This window comes from Colletotrichum chrysophilum (genome assembly GCF_026319265.1).
Source record: "Colletotrichum chrysophilum strain AFK26 chromosome Unknown scaffold_13, whole genome shotgun sequence".
Classification (NCBI taxonomy): Eukaryota; Fungi; Ascomycota; class Sordariomycetes; order Glomerellales; family Glomerellaceae; genus Colletotrichum; species Colletotrichum chrysophilum.
In genome coordinates, this window is record NW_026517300.1 from 561,117 (window position 1) to 579,056 (window position 17,940).

The window sequence follows — 17,940 nt, forward strand, 5'->3', positions numbered from 1 at the left end:
AACTCGCCAAACAGGCTAATGAGGATTGGCGCCATCCGTCATCCGCTCTTTCTCACGCATGTACTTTTCCACAGACTCAGGTCCCGGACTGAGGTGCATGAAGAGCTCGTTACCCTCGTCCCAGTTGATCAGCCCCGACGGCATACCGGTTCCTTTGTCCTTGCGGAAGAGCGAGTGCTTGTTGTGGCGTACCCAGTGCTTAACTCGCAGCCTCGCCTCGTTGTCGACCTTGAGCTTTACTGCGATCCACTTGTCCTTGGGGCGATGATCGCACGTCATCATGGCGTCTGGAGACGACGGTGCCTCCGCGGTCTTGAGGACTCCCATGTCCACCCACATGTTGTACTTTGTCTGCTGGCAAGGCAAGGTAATTTTCAGAAACTCGAGGGCCGGCGAAACGGTGAGGTAGATGCCTCTCCGTGGATTGACCAGCGTCTTCATGAGAATGTCCATCCACGTCGCGTACAGAACGGCAAAGTCGGTCTGGGAGAGATGGGTCGAACCTTTGATCGTCATCATCCAGGTGAGTGCCTCCTGTTCCCTCGCCTCGTTGCAGATTTCGACAAGCCTGTCAAAATTATCCTGCCAATGCATAAAGGCCTCCGATCCGATCGACAGAAGCGGCTTCTTTACGCGGTGTCTAGCGTTCTCTCCCGCTCGGGGCGTGGCGGGACCCCAAGCGTCGAGGATGATGCCTTGACCTACCCAGCTGAGCGACTCCGTCCGCAGCATCTCAACTATCGTTGCCCCGCCAAATGAATGGCCCATCACTGTCACGTTCTCGAGGAACATCCTCTCCTTCCAATCCGCCCAGTCGATCCCAGTGAGACCCTTGGAGCTGGACGCCACATTTCCCTCTCTTCTTAGATTCATGGCCTCGACTTCGTGACCGCGACCTTCGTTAATCTGTTCGAGTATCCAGTAGGCTTCCTCTATTTCCGACATTCGCATTTCGATCTGCGCACTGCGCAGCACCACATCGACTCCCTTGGCACTGTTCGGTGCCGTGTCCTGGGCGTTGTCCTTTGGGAAAAGGTAGTCCACGCAGTAATGCTCACAGGTTCCCTTGCTGCGCTTCCAGATCTTGTTTGCGGGAACGTGCTTGCCGTTAGCCTGCGCAAACGAAGAGTCGCTGTCGGAGGTCTCTCGATTCTCGGGGATGTTGACAATTGTCCTGGCTCCGCTTCCGTCTCGATGTTCCATGGCGACCACGATGAAGCCGTAGCTCGCCAGCTCTCCGCAGATGGTACTGTAGCACAGTCTCGATCCTCCCAGCCCGTGACTGAATATGATGACGGGGAACTTAGGTTTTGCTGATGTCTTACACTCCTCGTTCCTCGCGGCCTCACCCGCCGGGCCCTCGTCCGTCAGCATGTCCTCCGGCCAGTTTTCCGCCAGCTTGGCGTTCCTAAGCGCGGGAAGCTTCGTGAACATGGTGGTCGCAGCGATGTACGCCGTCACCGGCAGTTCTGGGATGCTCGCGAAGTTGGCATATCCCTTGCAGGTGTTCAGCCTCGGACGCGGGAGCCATCCCACGCGCGAAGGCTTCCAACTCTTCGTCGTCTTTTCTGTGTCTTCACCATCTTTGGCCGCGTTGTTGTTGTTTTTGTTGTTGCCATTGGCGGTGGGCGTGCTAGCCTTGCGGCCGTGCCTGCCAACCGGGTCGCCGCCTTCGACCTTGGTCTTGAGGGTGCACGGGTAGAAGACGGCGAAGAGCACGGTATCGAGCCTCAGCAGCGGGACGTTGTCGCGCCTGAGCTGGGAGACGGTGCGCGGACGGCGGGCCGGGGCTTCGATCTCGAGGAAGCCCACGCCGTAGGGCCCTGTGTAGTAGGGCAGCGTGTGGAGGAAGCGTTCGCGGAGCGTTTTTGGCGGATGCTTCTTGGCCGATTGGCGTCGTCTGTCGTCCTTTGGCGGGGGTGTCTTTTCAGACATTGTGGGGCCGATATCGACAACGAGGAGGAGCAGATGTGATGTAATGGCAGATGAGGTTGCTGCTCCTGTCAATGGCCTGCCTAGTTGCTGTTTGACGAAGACCGTCGTCGATGAGGGCGTGCCCGGTGTCTCGCGAAAACCTCAGGATAAAGAGCGAGGGCGGTTGTCTGATTATAGATGTTCTCCCACCGGAGCATGGCTGTAGGAATTTCGAGCGCAAGGGGAATAAAAGAAATAAGACAACAAATCGCCCTAGGGAGGAGGTCTAAACATTCCGGAGTGTTTTGCTGCCATCGCAGAAAAGAGTTTAGGTTTCAATTCTCAAGAAAGCGCCACGGCGAGCGTCCCATGTCTCTTACCCCCTTTCGTTTCTCGCTCGGTCGTCGTCGGCCATTGTATTTGGAAAGCCAAGGTAAGTCGTCCCATGGAAACGACAGTCCAGAGGGCAATGGCTGCTCCGAAGAGTCCGGGTATTTGTGCACTGACGTCATGCAGGAAGGAGTCTGGTATGGGGTTTTCTTTCTCGTTTAGCAGCACCGCCCGCGCCGCCCCCGGATGGTGTTTCCGCGTCGGTAGCGTACCTTGCAGCGGCTGTGGGAACAGCAGGCAGCGCAAGGCACGGGTGATTGTCCCGTCCCTTCTTTGTTTTGCGACAAAGGTCTTATTCCCGTGGAGATGCAGCACGAGATTGACATGTGAGACGCCAGGGGGGATGGATGGGAACCGTTGTGTTGGTTTGTCTTTGCTGTTTTGAATCACTCTCATCTTCGTAGGGCAGGCAGGGCAGGAAAGGTTTCACTGAGCAAGACAGTCTTCAGGAGGGAGACAGACACAAGACCGTGCGTATTTCAGAAAACGCAGTAAAAGCAAAATAGAAGAGCTCAATTCCTCCTGCTGTCGCATGTAACATGGTATCTGTACGTTTGAGTGTGAAGGTGTGTTGAGACACAGAACAGCGGCATGCCGTTAGTATTTTCCCTCTCCCCTATATGCCCCCAACCCCCCCCCCGTCTATCCGAATACTCCGTCTCCAATTGACATCGTCCGAACCTCAGAAAACTCCTCGTGTTCGTGTGCCCCGAATTCGGCACCGTGTTCGCTGCGAGACCTTCTGTAATCAGACGCGCGATTACGTCGTTCATCCCGTTTTGGAGAAAAGTCGATGTCCAATCCGGAGCGCCGGGAGCGAGGTTCGGGTTTCGAGTCGCGTGCCTCGCCCGACGACGCCGTCTCCACTATCGCTCCCGATGAGTCGCGCGCGCTGTGTCGTGTGCCACTTATCCTACAATAGGTGAAAGCCTGTACTAAGACTGGGCCTCTCGGTATCGAATGTGGGAAAGCCGGCGCGACGCTTAGCTGGACGTCCCGACCGGAAGGGGGAATCGTCGGTGCCTCGGTGGAGTCGGATGACGCCAAGCCTACGTTTTCAAGTCGATCAAAATGGGGCCACGCCCGGCAGCCGGTCCGAATCTCTAGTCCCCCTCCCGCCTATCCAAACGTCCTGTAAATGTAATCAAAATCAAAAGGTATTCACACCCGTCTGGCCTAGCCTCAGTTCTGGTTGTAGCGGTTGTTGTCCAGAACGCTGTCGAACTGCCAGAGTTCCGGCTGGTACTCCATCGGCAGCCGCCAGTCCGCCATGTCCATGAAGCCATTGAAGAACTGGGGCTCGGGCTGTGGGGTCATTGTCATGTCGACGAAGCCCTGCTGCTGCTGTTGCTGGTCCGACATGGACAGACTCGTCATGGAACCCAGCATGCCGTCTGCCCCGCCGTTGATGCTTCCGCTGCGGACGGAGGCCGCCGTGGTGCCCGTCATCGGGGTGTCCGGCGGGAACCCCGCGACGACGGACTGGCGCTGCATGCCGGTCCCGGGGGACGTCCCGCGGAGGGACCCGGGCGGGGCCTGCAGGGCGGAGTTTTGGGGCCGGGCGACGGGGAGCATGTGCGGGGGCAGGGTGGGGGTGTTTGCGAGGACGGAGGCGGCGACATCGGCGATGACGCTGATGATCTGGTACGAGACGACCTTCTCGTGGTCCGGATCGAACTTTTCGAAAAAGGTGAGGACGGTGCGGATGAGGTCGAGGTCGCGGCGGGCGCGCGGGGAGGTCTTGTTCTGGAGGATGTTGACGAAGAGAATGTCGACGGACCAGGCGACTTGGTAGAGGAGGTACCTTGAGATGGTTTGTTAGTTTGATGTTAGGGGAAGTCGGGATGGCAGACGGGAAACTTACGGGGTGTAGGGGTGTTCGATCTGATGGTAATTGAGCAGGGAGATGGCTGCTCGAGATGCGCTGACGCAGAGGGCCAGAGACGGGCCGATGTCGCCCTGTTCGAGGCCTTCTTGGTCCTCGAGAGCCGGAAGGCGGAAAGCCGCCGAGTGAATTGCCACAACGAGCTGGAAGTATGTAAAGTGCAGCGTCGTAAGACAAACCATGCGAGCAAAATCGCCGTCCAGGAGGGCCTCGACGCGCTCCGGGTGGATCATCTCGGGGATGCTCTCCCTCCACTCCTGCAGCTCCGCGTCGAGGCGGCGGATCTCGGACTCGAGCTCCGCGGGCGGGACGCTGCTGCGCGAGTACAGCGCCGCCGAGATGCGCCCCTGGATCTGGGCGAGGCGGACCTGCTGCAGGAAGAAGTTGAGGGTTACGTCGTTGGGGTAGTAGTACATGGCGTAGCCGTCCGCGGGGTGCTCCTCGGGCAGGTCGAGGAGGAAGTCGTCGTGTATGAGCGGCGGCTTCCCGAGGCGCAGCATGAGGTCGTGGTCGAGGATGTAGGCCTGCCAGAAGAGGCGGCGGCGGTGCAGGTGTTCCACCGGGTTGAGGTTTGACGCGTCGGCGAAGGCGAGGTCCGGCTCGGGGCGGTGGTAGCCGGACATCAGGAGGAGCTGGACCGTGAGGCCGAGTAGTGTCAGGGCGATGTGGTTGTCGGACATGAAGCTGTAGTAGAGGATCTTGGTGCGGTCAGCACAGGTGAAAAAGGGGGCGCGACGAGGGAGTTCGAGAGAGGCTTACTATTGACAACAACGATCCTATTGTGAGCGGCGACGGCGTGCGGAGGACTACATTAGGGATCATGCCGAGGGCATTGTGAATGTACTTCTCGTAGTCTTCCTTGTTACGCATACGGTTCCTCTTGCGGAGGGTGTGGGCGATGATGGAGTTGACGGCCATCCGCCAGCCCGGGTCTGCGATGGGCTGGCCTTGGAAGTAGGCGCGTAACGCTGCTCGTACTTCATGCTCTTGGAAGAGCCGGATGCCGGCGTTCATCGTCACCATGTAATCTGTGATGTGCCATGTCAGTGTCGTGCTCACGATGGAGCTCATGAGGCCTATCATACCGTTCACACAGTCCATGATAACATGGTTGGGGGGGAGCGGGTGGTTCAGCTCATCGTGCTCCAGCCACGGCTCCGGCCTGAGACGATCAAATTTGGGGTGCAGGCCGTTGAGCGCGTTGCTGAACCGTGAGTCTCCGATGAGAAGCTCAATCTGCGACAGGCCTTGCGGTGAGAGCAGCGAGCAGGCACCTGAGAGGTCAGCCACGTTAGCCGTCGTCTTTCTCTTGATTGTCATGATTGTCCAGATTCTCAATGAGCAGACAGACTCTGGATCTTGGTAGCTAGCCAGGACAACAGGTCCGACTGCTCTGCGGAATTCCAAAGGGGGTTAGGTATTCTTACCTGCCGCAGCGACCACCTGCTCACTAGGCGCCCCCACATAATACGGCCTCGCCCCGGTCGACGAGCTGGCAGACGGCGGCGACGGGTACGTGTCAGGGTTCCCGGACGACGGGCTTGCGCTGCTGGCCTTCCGTCTCGACAGGGGGGAGTGGGAGGCCGAGACCGAAGCCGACGCCGCCCCTGCGGAGGACGTGTTTGCCGTATTCGTCGCCACCGCCGCCGCCGGCGGTGTTGGCTGCGTCGTCAGAGGTGAGACGCTTGATGTTGCTGCTGCTGCCGCCGCCGTCGGCACTGGTGCCGACGCTGAAGCTGAGGACGACGATGCTCCCGCCGGCTCGTTGGACTGTGGCGATCCCTGGTGGTTCGTGGTCTGGAGCTCCTCCACCAACTTCTCCATCTGTGCCAGCCTTGTGACGACATCCTCATAGAGCCTTGGTATGATAATATTAGCAAAGTTCCATGTCCGATACGATCGGCGGTAACGGCCCCGCCCGCGCTGGGTTGAAGGGCGGCAGGCCGCGCGGGATGGTAAGGTAAGGCCAAGGATCGTCACGAATAAGGGGAAGGGGGCAGAGTAAAGTGCAGAGAGGGGGGGTCAGCAAACTCACGGTCTTTGACGCCGTCCTGAAGAGCGTCGACCTTCGGGCCAGGCACATTCCAAGCCATACCTGACGCAGTTGGAACAGATTGGCGTCTTGTGGTCGCATCGAATCTGTAAGATGCCGTACCGGATCACCGGTCCGCCGTCAGCCAAGATGTCCATACGACAAGCTGTTATTCTCCGTTCCCCGTTTTCTGCCCTCTCCCCTCACTGCCATCAATCTGCCTTTTGCCCCCCTAGACAGTTTGACCCAGCTACCCGGTAATGGTTCACGGGTTCGCGTGCGTGCCCGCCCCAAATCCACCACGGCGAGAATTGCCGCGCTCCCCTGATGGGCCGGCTCCTCAGCTTCACCCATTCACAGGGCCGGACGGGGCAGGCGGCCACGCGATCCATGGGTACGGGGAGGGGGTGGAAGAGGACGATCTCATCAACATACCTTGCGGCGCCGACATGGAGTGCAAGCCAACGGACGCGGCCTCGGAAGTGCGTCGGACCCGCGGTTGGCCGCTTGTCCGTCTGGCGGTGACTGCTGAGCTTCGGGGCTCTGCTCCATAACTTTTTTTTTTTTTTTTTTTTCCCTCTGTGAGGAAGCCCTCGGTTTCGCTCTTTGGGGGGTTCCTCGCTCTTGGCACAAATAAAACCGGACTTGTTCGGCGTGCGGTCTACGTTACTGATTGTTTCTCGACCTGCAACTCTTTTTTTCTTGCTTTCCCCAAGCTGTTGGAACCGAGAACGAAAGGACGAAACCAAATATCCGTGGCCTGTGGTCCCTCCTTTTTCCCCTCTTTTTTTGCCCTCACCTTCTTCGCGCGCGGGCAAGTTGGAGACCGTACCGTACCGGGTTAAGAAAAAAGGGTAAAGGAGAAGAAAGAAAAGGCCAGCTGAGCGTCGCTGCTGCTTGCGTCAAACAGACAGGGCGACGGTGTTTGGGCTCGGGGGCTTAGGGTGGTGGGTGGTTGGGTTTGGGGGCCAGAAAAGCATGTGTCATGGAGGGGTGAGTGCCAGCGCCGCGGGAAAAGACCCCTACTAACCGCTCGTTAATCCCTCTCTTTTGTCGTTGTCTTCTCTCTGGCTGGTTGGTTGGTTGACTGGCTGGCTCTCCTCACCGGTTTTCTTCGTCGGTGTCTCTCGTCGGTTTCGGCGTTTGCTTCCGTAGCGTTGAATCCTTCGACTGATCGTCGCCCACCTCTTTCTCTTCCTTCGTCTTGTCGTCGTCGCTTTCCTTTCCCTTTTCGTCCAACTTGGTCGCTTCTCTCTTCTCTCCTTTCTCGCTCTCTCTCACTCTCTCTTCTCTCTCTCTTGCTGTCTGGCCCTTCTCGCAAATTGGGCAAACAGGCTCTTCTCGAGACGGAGATTTTCAGATGTCCGTCCGAGTGCGCGGATGGGCGCATACGCGGTTTATACCCCAAGGGATGCAGTGCGCCCCCCGACGCAACCTGATGCTGGTCTTGTGTTTTAGGGGTGAAGTCTAAATGCCCAACTCTAATCCGTTCGGGCAAAGCGTCCGGGGAGTGGGGTCCGTCTCCCCGACCTGCTGCCCGCAAATTAGGCCGAATCTTCTCGTATTATCCGTATCCTCGTCCCTGACGGAGTAGGGCGCGCACTCTTGGGCGGTGGCATCCCGCCGATGCTGCGCCGAATCCGCCGACCAATTTATATAAGTGCCCATCCCAGGCCCGTGTACCGTCAACGTTGGTCTCTGCACCTCGGCCTCATCTTCTTGCCTCATCCTCATCCTAGGAGATGATGAACCGCGCGAACTCTCAATGAGCTTATATTGCCCAGCGACAGCAGATTGTGCAGAAGGGGAACAAAAGGACCTAACGGCGTGTAACTCTAAAAAATCACTTAGCCCCTCCCCACTGTCATCTCCCACCGAGTCAGTCGCCGATTTCGCTAACGAACTTGCGGCCGCGGGCCACTGCAGCACTGCACTGCTGCTGCTGCCATAGCTTACAAATGGATGCTACGCTGCCTACCTCAGGTTAAACGGGGATGTTTCGCGTCAGCTTCGTCGACGACGAACGAACTGCAAAATTTGCTGAATGCGACTTCAAAGTCTGTCGCTTACACCTCCCACAGATGGAGTGCTACCGATAGGCTGGTACGCCGGACGATGCCCGATCATCCGGACCACTCGCGAACAACGGGAAACCCCTTTCCATGGTCCTGGGATATATCATGACTTGAGATGAAGGTGTCTGTCTCGATTTCGATCACCGCTCCGAGGTCGCATCTTGGACAGCACTAATGCAGGGCCGTTTTACCCACAACCCACGCACGCAATGAGCACGTTGCGACTTGTTCAATGCCTGAGACGGCGCAACTCTAAAGAGAGGAGATCATGCCCGCCCAGAGATTTACAACGGTAATACCGTTAGGCAAAGTCTAAGACACGCTTGCTCTCAGCAACCGAAAGAGGCAATCTTAAGACACGCAGCAAGGTATACTCTTGAGGGCATAGAGGCTGTGCAGCGACGACAGGAGTACGACAACGCAATAGACTTGCGATACAAGTGTATACATGAGCAGATAATACAAGGGGGTTTTGAACAATTATCCACTACCCTCCAAGTTGAGGCTGGCGGCTGAAGTCTAGACCGACAGCTGTTAGTTAGACATCTCCTTCTTTGCTGGGTCTAGTGGCCTCTATCGTCGTCTCTATCTCCAATCTTCTAAGCTCTATGCTTGTCTAGAATGTAGATGTCTGAGTGGCATTCACAGACATATACTATTTCACGTACAAACTTGGGACGTAATTGCGTGCAGCTAGGAAGGCCAAGACCTGTCAAAAGCCGTTTCACATACTTGACTGGAACACCATCCAATTGACGACCAGTGTAAAGCACAGGACATAGCTCTGGAAAGGATAACCTGGCATCAGAACAAGGAACACGCCAATCACTGCAACGTCGCAGGAGTTACTCGCGAAGGTTCAGCTAGCTGGTATTTCCATTACACCGCCGTTAATGCAATGTCATACCTTAACTCCGTGATCGCAACTACCTATGTTCACTAATCTGTTCGACAAACCCCATTCCCAAAGGCCATCTCCGCGGAACACAAGCTTAGCACGTCCGGTATTTCAGCTGTCTTGATTGGGTTCCAATCAACGTTGCTTGCTTCCTGCTTCGTCTGCGTCTCTAGGCTTCGTCGTCTTCAGGCTTCGTCGTCTTCAAGCATCGTTGTCACCGTCGTCATATTCGTCATCCCCATCGTCCCCCTCATCTTCGTCGTCCACTTGTGCATCTTCTTGGATAAGTCCCAGTTTAACGAATTCCTGATGCAGTTTCTCGAATCTTATTTGCCCTTCCGCTGCGCACAAGACTGGGATTTCCCGCTTCGCAACGTACGCGCCGTCTCTGTAGACAAAAGCTTCGGGGTAATATGGTGGTGGTCGAGCAATAAACAGGAAATATGAGTAATCTGTTCAGATGAACGTGCCGTGGCTCGGTTCCATAAGCCGTTTTGGTACTTGATGAAGGTATGTGCTTGGAAGTCGATGGCCCGTTCCAGGATATCCTGGAAGATTTTGTCTCCGTTCGTAGAGTCCATGTTTTTTTCGATTTCTATCTTTTTGCTGAATGTGTTCCAAGGGTCAGCGACTGAAACGAGGGAAATGGTAAAAACTAGAGTGAGTGCAGTGCGCCCAGGGTCCGAGTAAGATGCTTGTGACTTACGCTAGTGACGATTTCTACTTTGCTTTGGTGTCATCGACGAACGCTCGAAGTTTCATAGAGCCCAATATTACGCTGGCAATCAAATCATCCATGTTCTGGATGTCATCTTGGCGTGTCTTGATTGCAAGGTGCTCCATCTCTTTCGTAGAGAATCGATGCAGTTTGCACCTGCCCTCGGGCGGCTGGAAGTCTGGGAGTAGCAGTGGACCACCAGTACAAGTGGCTTGCAAAGTATCAGTGGCCTGAACAGTACCAATGGCTTGCACAGTACCAATGGCTTGCACAGTACCAGTGGCTTGAACAGTACTAGTGGCTTGCGCGTGACGAACGTCACAGTTTTCAGTCGAGGCAAGAAGTGGTGCAATATTTCCCGTATAAAGATTTGGAGGATGTGCATGCGCCTTGCCGGTACTCGCACTGCCAGATGCTCCAAATCTGGAAAGCTGCTGACTATGTAAGACAGCTCCGACACTTCTCTCATGGCGTCTATATCTTCCATATTGTGAGCTGAAGCCATCGTCTCTACCGTGGAGTCGACATCAGTTGGAATGTGGTTGACACCAGAACCATATGCGTTGAGCAACGTATCAAGTTCGTTTCGGAAGGGTCGATAGGGCGTGTCGCAGCCAGCGAGGTCGGAGTAACGAAACGAGATACCACTGATTTTGGTGTTGAAGACGAAGTAACGGGTTTCGCGACATACATGTACCAAGGCCGGAAAAGCAGTATCGACCACCAAGGTAGAAAATACCGACGTGGCATATATTGAGGGCTTCTGGAAGACGCAGACCTCAGGCACGTCATCAGGAAGCGAAAACTTCCAGACCATGGCTCGAATCTCTGGTGGAAGGACGGATAGCTGCCCTGTCGCCATACTGTGCTAGTCGTTTGGGGGTAACTTTGACGTGGTGATCGACAAGAGTGATGTCTGCAAAGTATGCGGGTAGTCGAAAGGTGAAGAGAGGGATGTCAAGTCTGCAATTGTGGAGGCGAGGAATTATCCGTTTTAGGCGGCCAAGGGGAGGTAAGGAGCAAATGAGAAAGTGCTGCAGGCGCTTGCTGTATAAGGCAGGACCCTTGAGTAATGCCACGTGAAGGAGCTCTTGCCCTTTCTAATCTGGGCCATGTTTACATTCCTCAAAATTATCGATATCCTTAAGGCCATGCGACCCAAAGACAACCACGCCTATTCCGATGCCTACGTCAATCCAACGCGTGACGAGGCGATGACGATGGAAGACGACGATGATATTCGATGATGGGAAATGACGCGAGACGACAGCGAGAGACGAATACGACGAACAACAACAACAACGACGACAGCCTCAAGGACAAGGATGACAAGGACAAGAACGACGACAAGGACGAAGACGACTAGAACGACGATATTTACTGCTAAACCTCTCGAATTGTCTGCGGACGACAGTATATAGTTCACAGTGGTGAGATGTAATCATTCGTTGGTTCAACGATCATTATTAAGACTTAGACTAGATCTAGATCATAGGCAACTGCCAAGGGTATCAAGTCATGAAATTAACGCCACACATCTATGCTCTCAACCAACGAGTGATCGAGAAGTGCTCTCTCATGAATCCATCACTTGCGCCTGGAAGGGCTGTTGGCACGGCTGTTGGCTCTGCTTGCGGAGGGAGTACCTCTTGGGGTGCCGCGGGGGGTGACTCTGCTTTCGCCAAAGAATCTCGAGTTCTGGCTCCTCTGGCGGACGTACGGGGGACGGTCGGGAGCATCGTCACCAGCGTTTGCAGTGCTAGTTTCTGCACCACCCTCGACGTGACTCGGGCGACGACCACCGGCATCATCCTTGGCGTCGGCAAGCTTCATGGCGAAGGGCGACCGGGCACGCAGCGTGGGTCCCTTCCAATAGATTATGAAAACAGCGGCGACCAGCACAAAGGCGATGCAGAAGAGGATCGTGCATGCGTACTCGAGGTTCTTCCCGCTCGCAGCGCCGATATTTGAGAAGAAGGGGACACTGGGAATGGTTAACACTCCAGCTAGGAAATCTCTGGCAAATCCGTTTCCTCCGGTAGCTGAGGCGGAGTAGGGTCCGTAGGCGCAGATCATGTAGTCGATGGTGGCCATGTAGATGGCGTAGTTAGCGATACCCACAATGGCAGCGAAAACCATGGAGCCGATCCAATGAATGGGAGGACCCTGGATAGTCCATGCAAAACCGATCAGGCCGATGGGAAGACACGGTGCGGTGTATAAAAGAAACCATAGGCGAGACTCGTACTGAGCGCGGTCATCTTGGGGCTTGGCCTTACGTTCCTTGATGTTGCGCTTGATGGCGGGGATGAAGGCCAGCCAGGCGATGACGTATCCAATGCCGATGGGAATGAAGGCCAGGCCAATATCGACGGTGGTGAAGTTCCACTGCTTGTAAACCAGGGCGAAAGATTGGATGAACATGAAGATAAGGGCGTCAGAGAAGCCGGAGAGGAGTGACAGAACCAGGACGATTGGCTCGGTGAGAAACATCTTGAAGGGGCGGACCCAGGTGGAAATGACTTCCTTCATGGAGAAGCGGTCGGCGAAGGGGACGAGCTCGTCGGGGCCCCAGATGTTGGGGTGGCCGGCGGCCCTGCGCTTCTTGGCGATGCGGTTCATCAAGATGGTGCTGCGGGTCTCGGGGACGAAGACAGCGTGAATCAGCTGAATGGCGACGCCGAAGATGAGCTGGACCCAGATGGACCACCTCCAGTTGAGATACTCTTCCGTGAAACCGCCGACGATGGGGCCGAGGACGGAGCCGAAGACGGAAGAGAACACGACGTAGGCGACGGCGTACTGCTGCTTATCGGACTCGAACAAGTCGGCAATCATGCCCAGGGTGACGGAGCCACCGGCGGACGAGAGACCGCCGAGCGCACGGCCGACCATGATGGTAGCGAAGTTGGGGGCAAGAGCGACCGGAATCTGCCAGATGTTGACGAACAAGAGGGAGAGCTGGAGGACCGGCCAGCGACCGAATTCCTCAGACCACGGCGCCCACAGTTCGCAACCGAAGGCGTACAAAACCAAGAAGATCATGGCACCGCAGCGGGCGGCCTGAGCGCTGACACCGAATTCCTCCTGGATACCCGGGATGGCGTTGGAGTAGAGCGAAGTGTTGAAGTTCATGGACACCTGAACCCAGAAGATAACGGTCAGGATGGTCCACTTCTTCCACTTGGGGAACGAGTAGCCGAGCTCATCGTAGCAGTCGTCCTCGGTGATCTCGTACTTGTCGTTGGTGCCGAGTCTCTCGAGCTTGGTGCCATTGCCGTTTGACGGATGCTCGCCGTGGGTGGCGCCGGGGGTGTTGTCGACTTCTTTCTTGACAGCATCTTCGCTGGAAGTGTTGCCGTTGGCGGAGCTCTCATCGCGGGACTCGAGCTTCTCGTTGGCCAGGTCGAGGTCCGCCTGGTTGATAACCTGAGGCGGCTCGTCGACGAAGCGTGCGTTAGACATGTTGGGCTGTTCTCATGCACGGATGAAATTATCAATTGCTTCGGTAAAGGTCTCCTATCCCTATCTTTAAAGAGATCGAGAGGTGAAGAAAGAGGGAAGGTCAAGACTCCTTCGATCACGATGGTTTCCACATGTAATATAGTAGGACAACTGACTTTTCGGAGACACGCCTGGTTTGCCAACCTTGGGAGACCGAGGACACATAAAGGCCTAACCGTCCATACGTTAGGCTCAGTCCGCAGAACCAGATCTTCGGACGGAGGCCGAGGAGGAGGCTGCGCAGCTGGCCGCATTCTCCAGGCGGTCGAGCCATCTCCCCCAGTCCCCCAGTCCCCAGAGCGCAGACACCCACCCGTGACATCACCGGCAGAGGACGGTGGCGCGAAACAGGCAACCTCTAGCGCAGCACGTCCCACTTTGAGATGCAGCGCGGGTTGAGGTAAAGCAACTAGTGCCGTTCGTCTTTGCCCGAACGTTCGACTGGCCGCCCATTTGTCTGGGAATAAAATCGGGACAGCGTGGTCCACAGGCGGTGGATGCGAGGAGCAAGTCCGGAGGAGGGTCAGAGCGATTGCGGAGGATGAGACACACGCGCTGCCTCTGCGTTGCTGTCATTCCATCGTTGACGTTGACAGCCGCAAAAAAGCGTTGGCCGGATATAAAATGTGTGACCTGGGTGATGTTTGTGTTGGTGTCTCTCGCCCTGTCGCGGCTTTGCCAAGTTGCGGCAGAGCGGCAGCCAGCTTGGCAAAGCGGCCTGCAAAGCTTGTTTCCAGGAGGGCGTAGGGAGGCGGCTCTAGTGGCGGCTTAGCAGTCCGCCGTGCCTGGCACCGCTTCCGGCGCATGCCATTGGTCGCGACAGGGAAGCGGGTCGTTGTGCGTTCCCTGAACGAGGGCGATGACGAGCCATGGCCGTAAACCTTTTGTCTTGCTTATTCCCACCTCCCGCCGCCTGGCCTGCCCGCTAGGGTACAAACACCAAAAGGTCCTGCGGTCTCCATATTCTTTTTCATCATCCAGTCAGTCGGACTGCCGAACAGGGCAAGGCGGCATGCGGAGCGCGAACGGCTCTGACTATGACGTCTTTCGTCCAGGGAGTCCGACCTACTGTACTGCGTAGTGAGTACCTATCCTTCGCTCTCCATCCCATCCCCAACCTCTCCCCGCAACAACAATGGTCTCTGTTTGACGGTAGCTAAAATCCCGACAGTGCGTGAGATGGGATTTCCTCTTGTGAAATTATTCTGACTCAGCAATCATGTGCACAAGCATTAATCTGCAAGAAACAATTGCTCAGGGTGTGCCAGGACATCGAGGTCGATCAACAGCCAGCCACTCCCGCAGCCGCAGCCGCAGCCCTCCATCCAACGCCCCCCTCTCGTCCCATCTAGAACCAGAACCTGGAAAGCCAAGCCCTTCCAGCCGCATCACCAACAGGTTGGCCATCCGAATCCTCCCTTGACGGCCCGACTGTCGATGAAACGAAGAACGCACAGCACCACCAGCTCATGAAGTCTACCGCCCCCCTCCCCACTTCTTCGGAGCCTCCATCTGCAAGATCCTCACGTGAACGCCGCACAGGAGTCTCCGGCCACAAAGGGTGCTTTCTTCATCGGCGTTTACCCATCGGTATCCCACCGCTGTGGAGGTCTCGTACGATGCAGCCGTCTTTCGTTCAATCCAACGTTACTCGCACCTCTGTTTAATCTCGAGATTGCGCCAGCCGCAAGATCAGATACGCATGAAGACGACCAATGAAGCGCACTCAAAGCCCTGAATTTCTCAACCTCGAGGTGAAGGATTATGTAATGACGTACCACCACACATCCACTCGTTTGTTTCCTCCTCTGCACCTGGAGAACTCCACGTGCGGAGGTTGAACGTATTTCCCCCCTTCCTAATCCGTCTCCACGACCAATCACACGTCCTTACCGCTTGCGCATCCCACGGGGAGGCAGAAAGAGGCAATCCGTGGCGTCGAAAAAATAAAGGCGAATGCCGCCGTGATAACGCCGACGACGATTGTTCGCAGTCACGAGGGGCGGTGAAAATTTCTTCCCAGTCGACCAGTGCAGTGCTTTCCTGCATCTGCGATTCGCGAATCGCGATAGCCATGGACGTTGGCCGAAGAGATCGCCACGGACCCGTTATGCCAAGGGTCGATGTTCGGAGCTTGACCTCTCTTGGCCCCCTGGTCGATCACCAACGGCAAGCCGATAAGCGCCGCGTTGCGATGGGGCACGATAATTTTATGGTGAGCGTCGTTCAATATCATTCCGAAAAGAAAGAGAACCGACTTTGGCTTCTGGATGTCTTGCTATCTATGCTACGGACCCAACTCCGACAATCACAAATCATCTCTGTCAGTAAGATATCGAACACGCAAACTTAAAGACCCAAAACCCGAAGGCCGCCACTTCGCGAGTGCCCTCCAGTGCTCCTCGACCTCTCGGTCCATTTCATGGGTATATTCACTCGTCACAGCGTCGTGAAAAGCCTGCTGTATGACTTCCTCCAGCGACACAGTCGCATCGCGGTTCCCATCAAACGCGTCCGCGAAATTGGAGAGAAGCGCCGTGTGCAGCATCCGAAACCCGTTGAGCACCTTCTCCAAATCCTTCGGCGCCGGCATGTTCAAGTCCTCGTCCAACTCGACTCGCGCCGCTCTCGCCGCGGAATCCACGGCGATCTGGAAAGCGCCCGCCCAGAACCCCACAAAGCCGAAGTGGGGTTTGAACACCCGCCGACGTGGACCCGCACCCGTGTCCGTATCGGCGGTCAGGAGACGTTTCGGCACAGGCACCCCCCAGTTGGGCACCTCGTGACGGGTTTGGAAGTCCACGAGGTAGGGGTTGTCGGTCCAGGCCCATCGGATGGCGAACATGAATTCCCAGGAGAAGATCAGGTCCTCTGTGGGCGTGCCTCGATGAGCCGCTCTCATGTCCCGGATGAGGGGCTCCATTAGTGCGGTGAGTATGTTGTCGAGGCAAGCGTCGTCATTCTTGAGCCATCGGGAGTTGCGCAACACTCCCGTGGTTGTGACAATATCTGGGTGATGAACGATCTTTGGCAGGATTCGGCCATCATGAGGGGTTTGGAACCATGCCTTGCTGCCGTAGATGGTATCTGGCCCTTGGGAACCACTGTTGTCGGCAGGTGGGTCCGACAAGCTCATGGCTTTATGAATCAGTATCCAATCAGTCATACCAACGCACCATGGTGCTGTGATCGGGCTTCAACTTACAGACAGCAGGATGTAAAGCCTGCACAATGCGCCAAGGGAGAAACTCTAGCCACTCGTCAGGGAACATACCACCATGGAAGCCCTCCAGCTCCAGCTCAGCAGCACGAAGAATGTCAAACAGCATCTTCTTTGACTCGGTTGACATAGTAAGCAAGTCGTGGAAGAGGAAGGAGAATGCATCGCTTCGACCGAGGGGGAGTTTGTTGCCCCAGTGCTCGCACTGCGAGTCGCAAAACCTTTCCAAACGACGGCGAACACAGACGTGTCGCCGGCTTAGGTGATCAACGAAGTACATCAGTAACGTAGCGATGAGAAGAGCGACGAGAGTGGTGATGAACAAGGCCTTGAGAGCTAAGCCCTGCGATGGTTTGGACTGCTCCGGCGCGAAGTGTGAGTCATGCATAGTCGGGTCGTGGATGGAGTGACTGCTGTTCTTGTAGAGGTGTGGACTCATACCAATGAAGTGCTGACCTGTGTCATTGAAGAAAGATGATCAGGAGCAAAGATATACTGAACCTGGAGCCCAGGCACTCATGCTCTCCTGTCGTTGAGAAGATTCCGTGCAGATGGGAGTTCCCTTCTCGCAACTTCTTGGATTGACTAAATCGTTCGAGGATGGCCCATCCTAAGTTGCTAGTCTCAGTTGTCTTTCAACGCCGTGCATGGTCCATGGCAGACACAAGGGATCTGCATCTCCGACTCTGACATACACCACGCCGACAACAACGCACAGGGCCTATGTCCTCATGCTGATGGAGATTTCGAGATGAGTTCTTAATGATATGAAGCCTGGGAATGAGAAGGGTTGTCTGTCTGAATAATGCCACACTCACCGCCCAAGCCTGGATGCGGCAGAATCCAGCCAATGAGAGGGCAGAGATCTCTCCGGCTCTCAACGCCATATCACTGCCCTCACAGCTGCATCTACAACTTCAATATACAATGCTTTTTCACCCCTACTTTATGACCCCTCATACTGACTAGTCAGAAGGCATCACCAGTACCTGTACCAACATTGTCAATGCTGCTCAAGGCAGGATATGTGTGACGTACTATATAACAACACAGTGCCAACCTTTTATAAGTTCCACTCTTTTGAAGCAAATTTCTTCCGTCTGTGTGAGTTATACTACCTATATCTTAGTCTTCATAATTGTAACTTCTAATTAAAGATTATCTGAGAAAGCTCTTTGGTGTGGGAGTTCTGATGTATAAGGTAGTTGAGATGTTTCTAGCTAAGGGAGCAGCGTACTACGTCAGCCTTTGTGCTCTTTCTTATTTAAATCATGCCTATTGTCATCCCTGTAATTGTCTCTATT

General features: G+C 55.6%; 4 protein-coding genes across 4 annotated transcripts; all 4 read right to left on the reverse strand.

The window, feature by feature from the left end:
• Nucleotides 1-15: 15 nt before the first annotated feature.
• Nucleotides 16-1,935, reverse strand: COL26b_002685 (uncharacterized protein; the record flags this gene model as incomplete). The annotated part of the gene is made up of 1 exon (XM_053175598.1): nucleotides 16-1,935. One exon carries the CDS (start codon nucleotides 1,933-1,935, stop codon nucleotides 16-18), a length of 1,920 nt encoding a protein of 639 aa, XP_053040602.1.
• A 1,551-nt stretch (nucleotides 1,936-3,486) lies between these two features.
• On the reverse strand, nucleotides 3,487-5,509 carry COL26b_002686 (uncharacterized protein; the record flags this gene model as incomplete). Its single annotated transcript, XM_053175599.1, has 4 exons — nucleotides 3,487-4,108; nucleotides 4,169-4,887; nucleotides 4,949-5,217; nucleotides 5,275-5,509. The coding sequence occupies 4 exons, from the start codon at nucleotides 5,507-5,509 to the stop codon at nucleotides 3,487-3,489; spliced, it is 1,845 nt and encodes a 614-aa protein (XP_053040603.1).
• A 5,990-nt stretch (nucleotides 5,510-11,499) lies between these two features.
• COL26b_002687 (uncharacterized protein) lies at nucleotides 11,500-13,377 on the reverse strand (the record flags this gene model as incomplete). The annotated part of the gene is made up of 1 exon (XM_053175600.1): nucleotides 11,500-13,377. One exon carries the CDS (start codon nucleotides 13,375-13,377, stop codon nucleotides 11,500-11,502), a length of 1,878 nt encoding a protein of 625 aa, XP_053040604.1.
• A 2,347-nt stretch (nucleotides 13,378-15,724) lies between these two features.
• Nucleotides 15,725-16,766, reverse strand: COL26b_002688 (uncharacterized protein; the record flags this gene model as incomplete). The annotated part of the gene is made up of 2 exons (XM_053175601.1): nucleotides 15,725-16,554; nucleotides 16,622-16,766. 2 exons carry the CDS (start codon nucleotides 16,764-16,766, stop codon nucleotides 15,725-15,727), a joined length of 975 nt encoding a protein of 324 aa, XP_053040605.1.
• Between the last annotated feature and the right edge of the window lie 1,174 nt (nucleotides 16,767-17,940).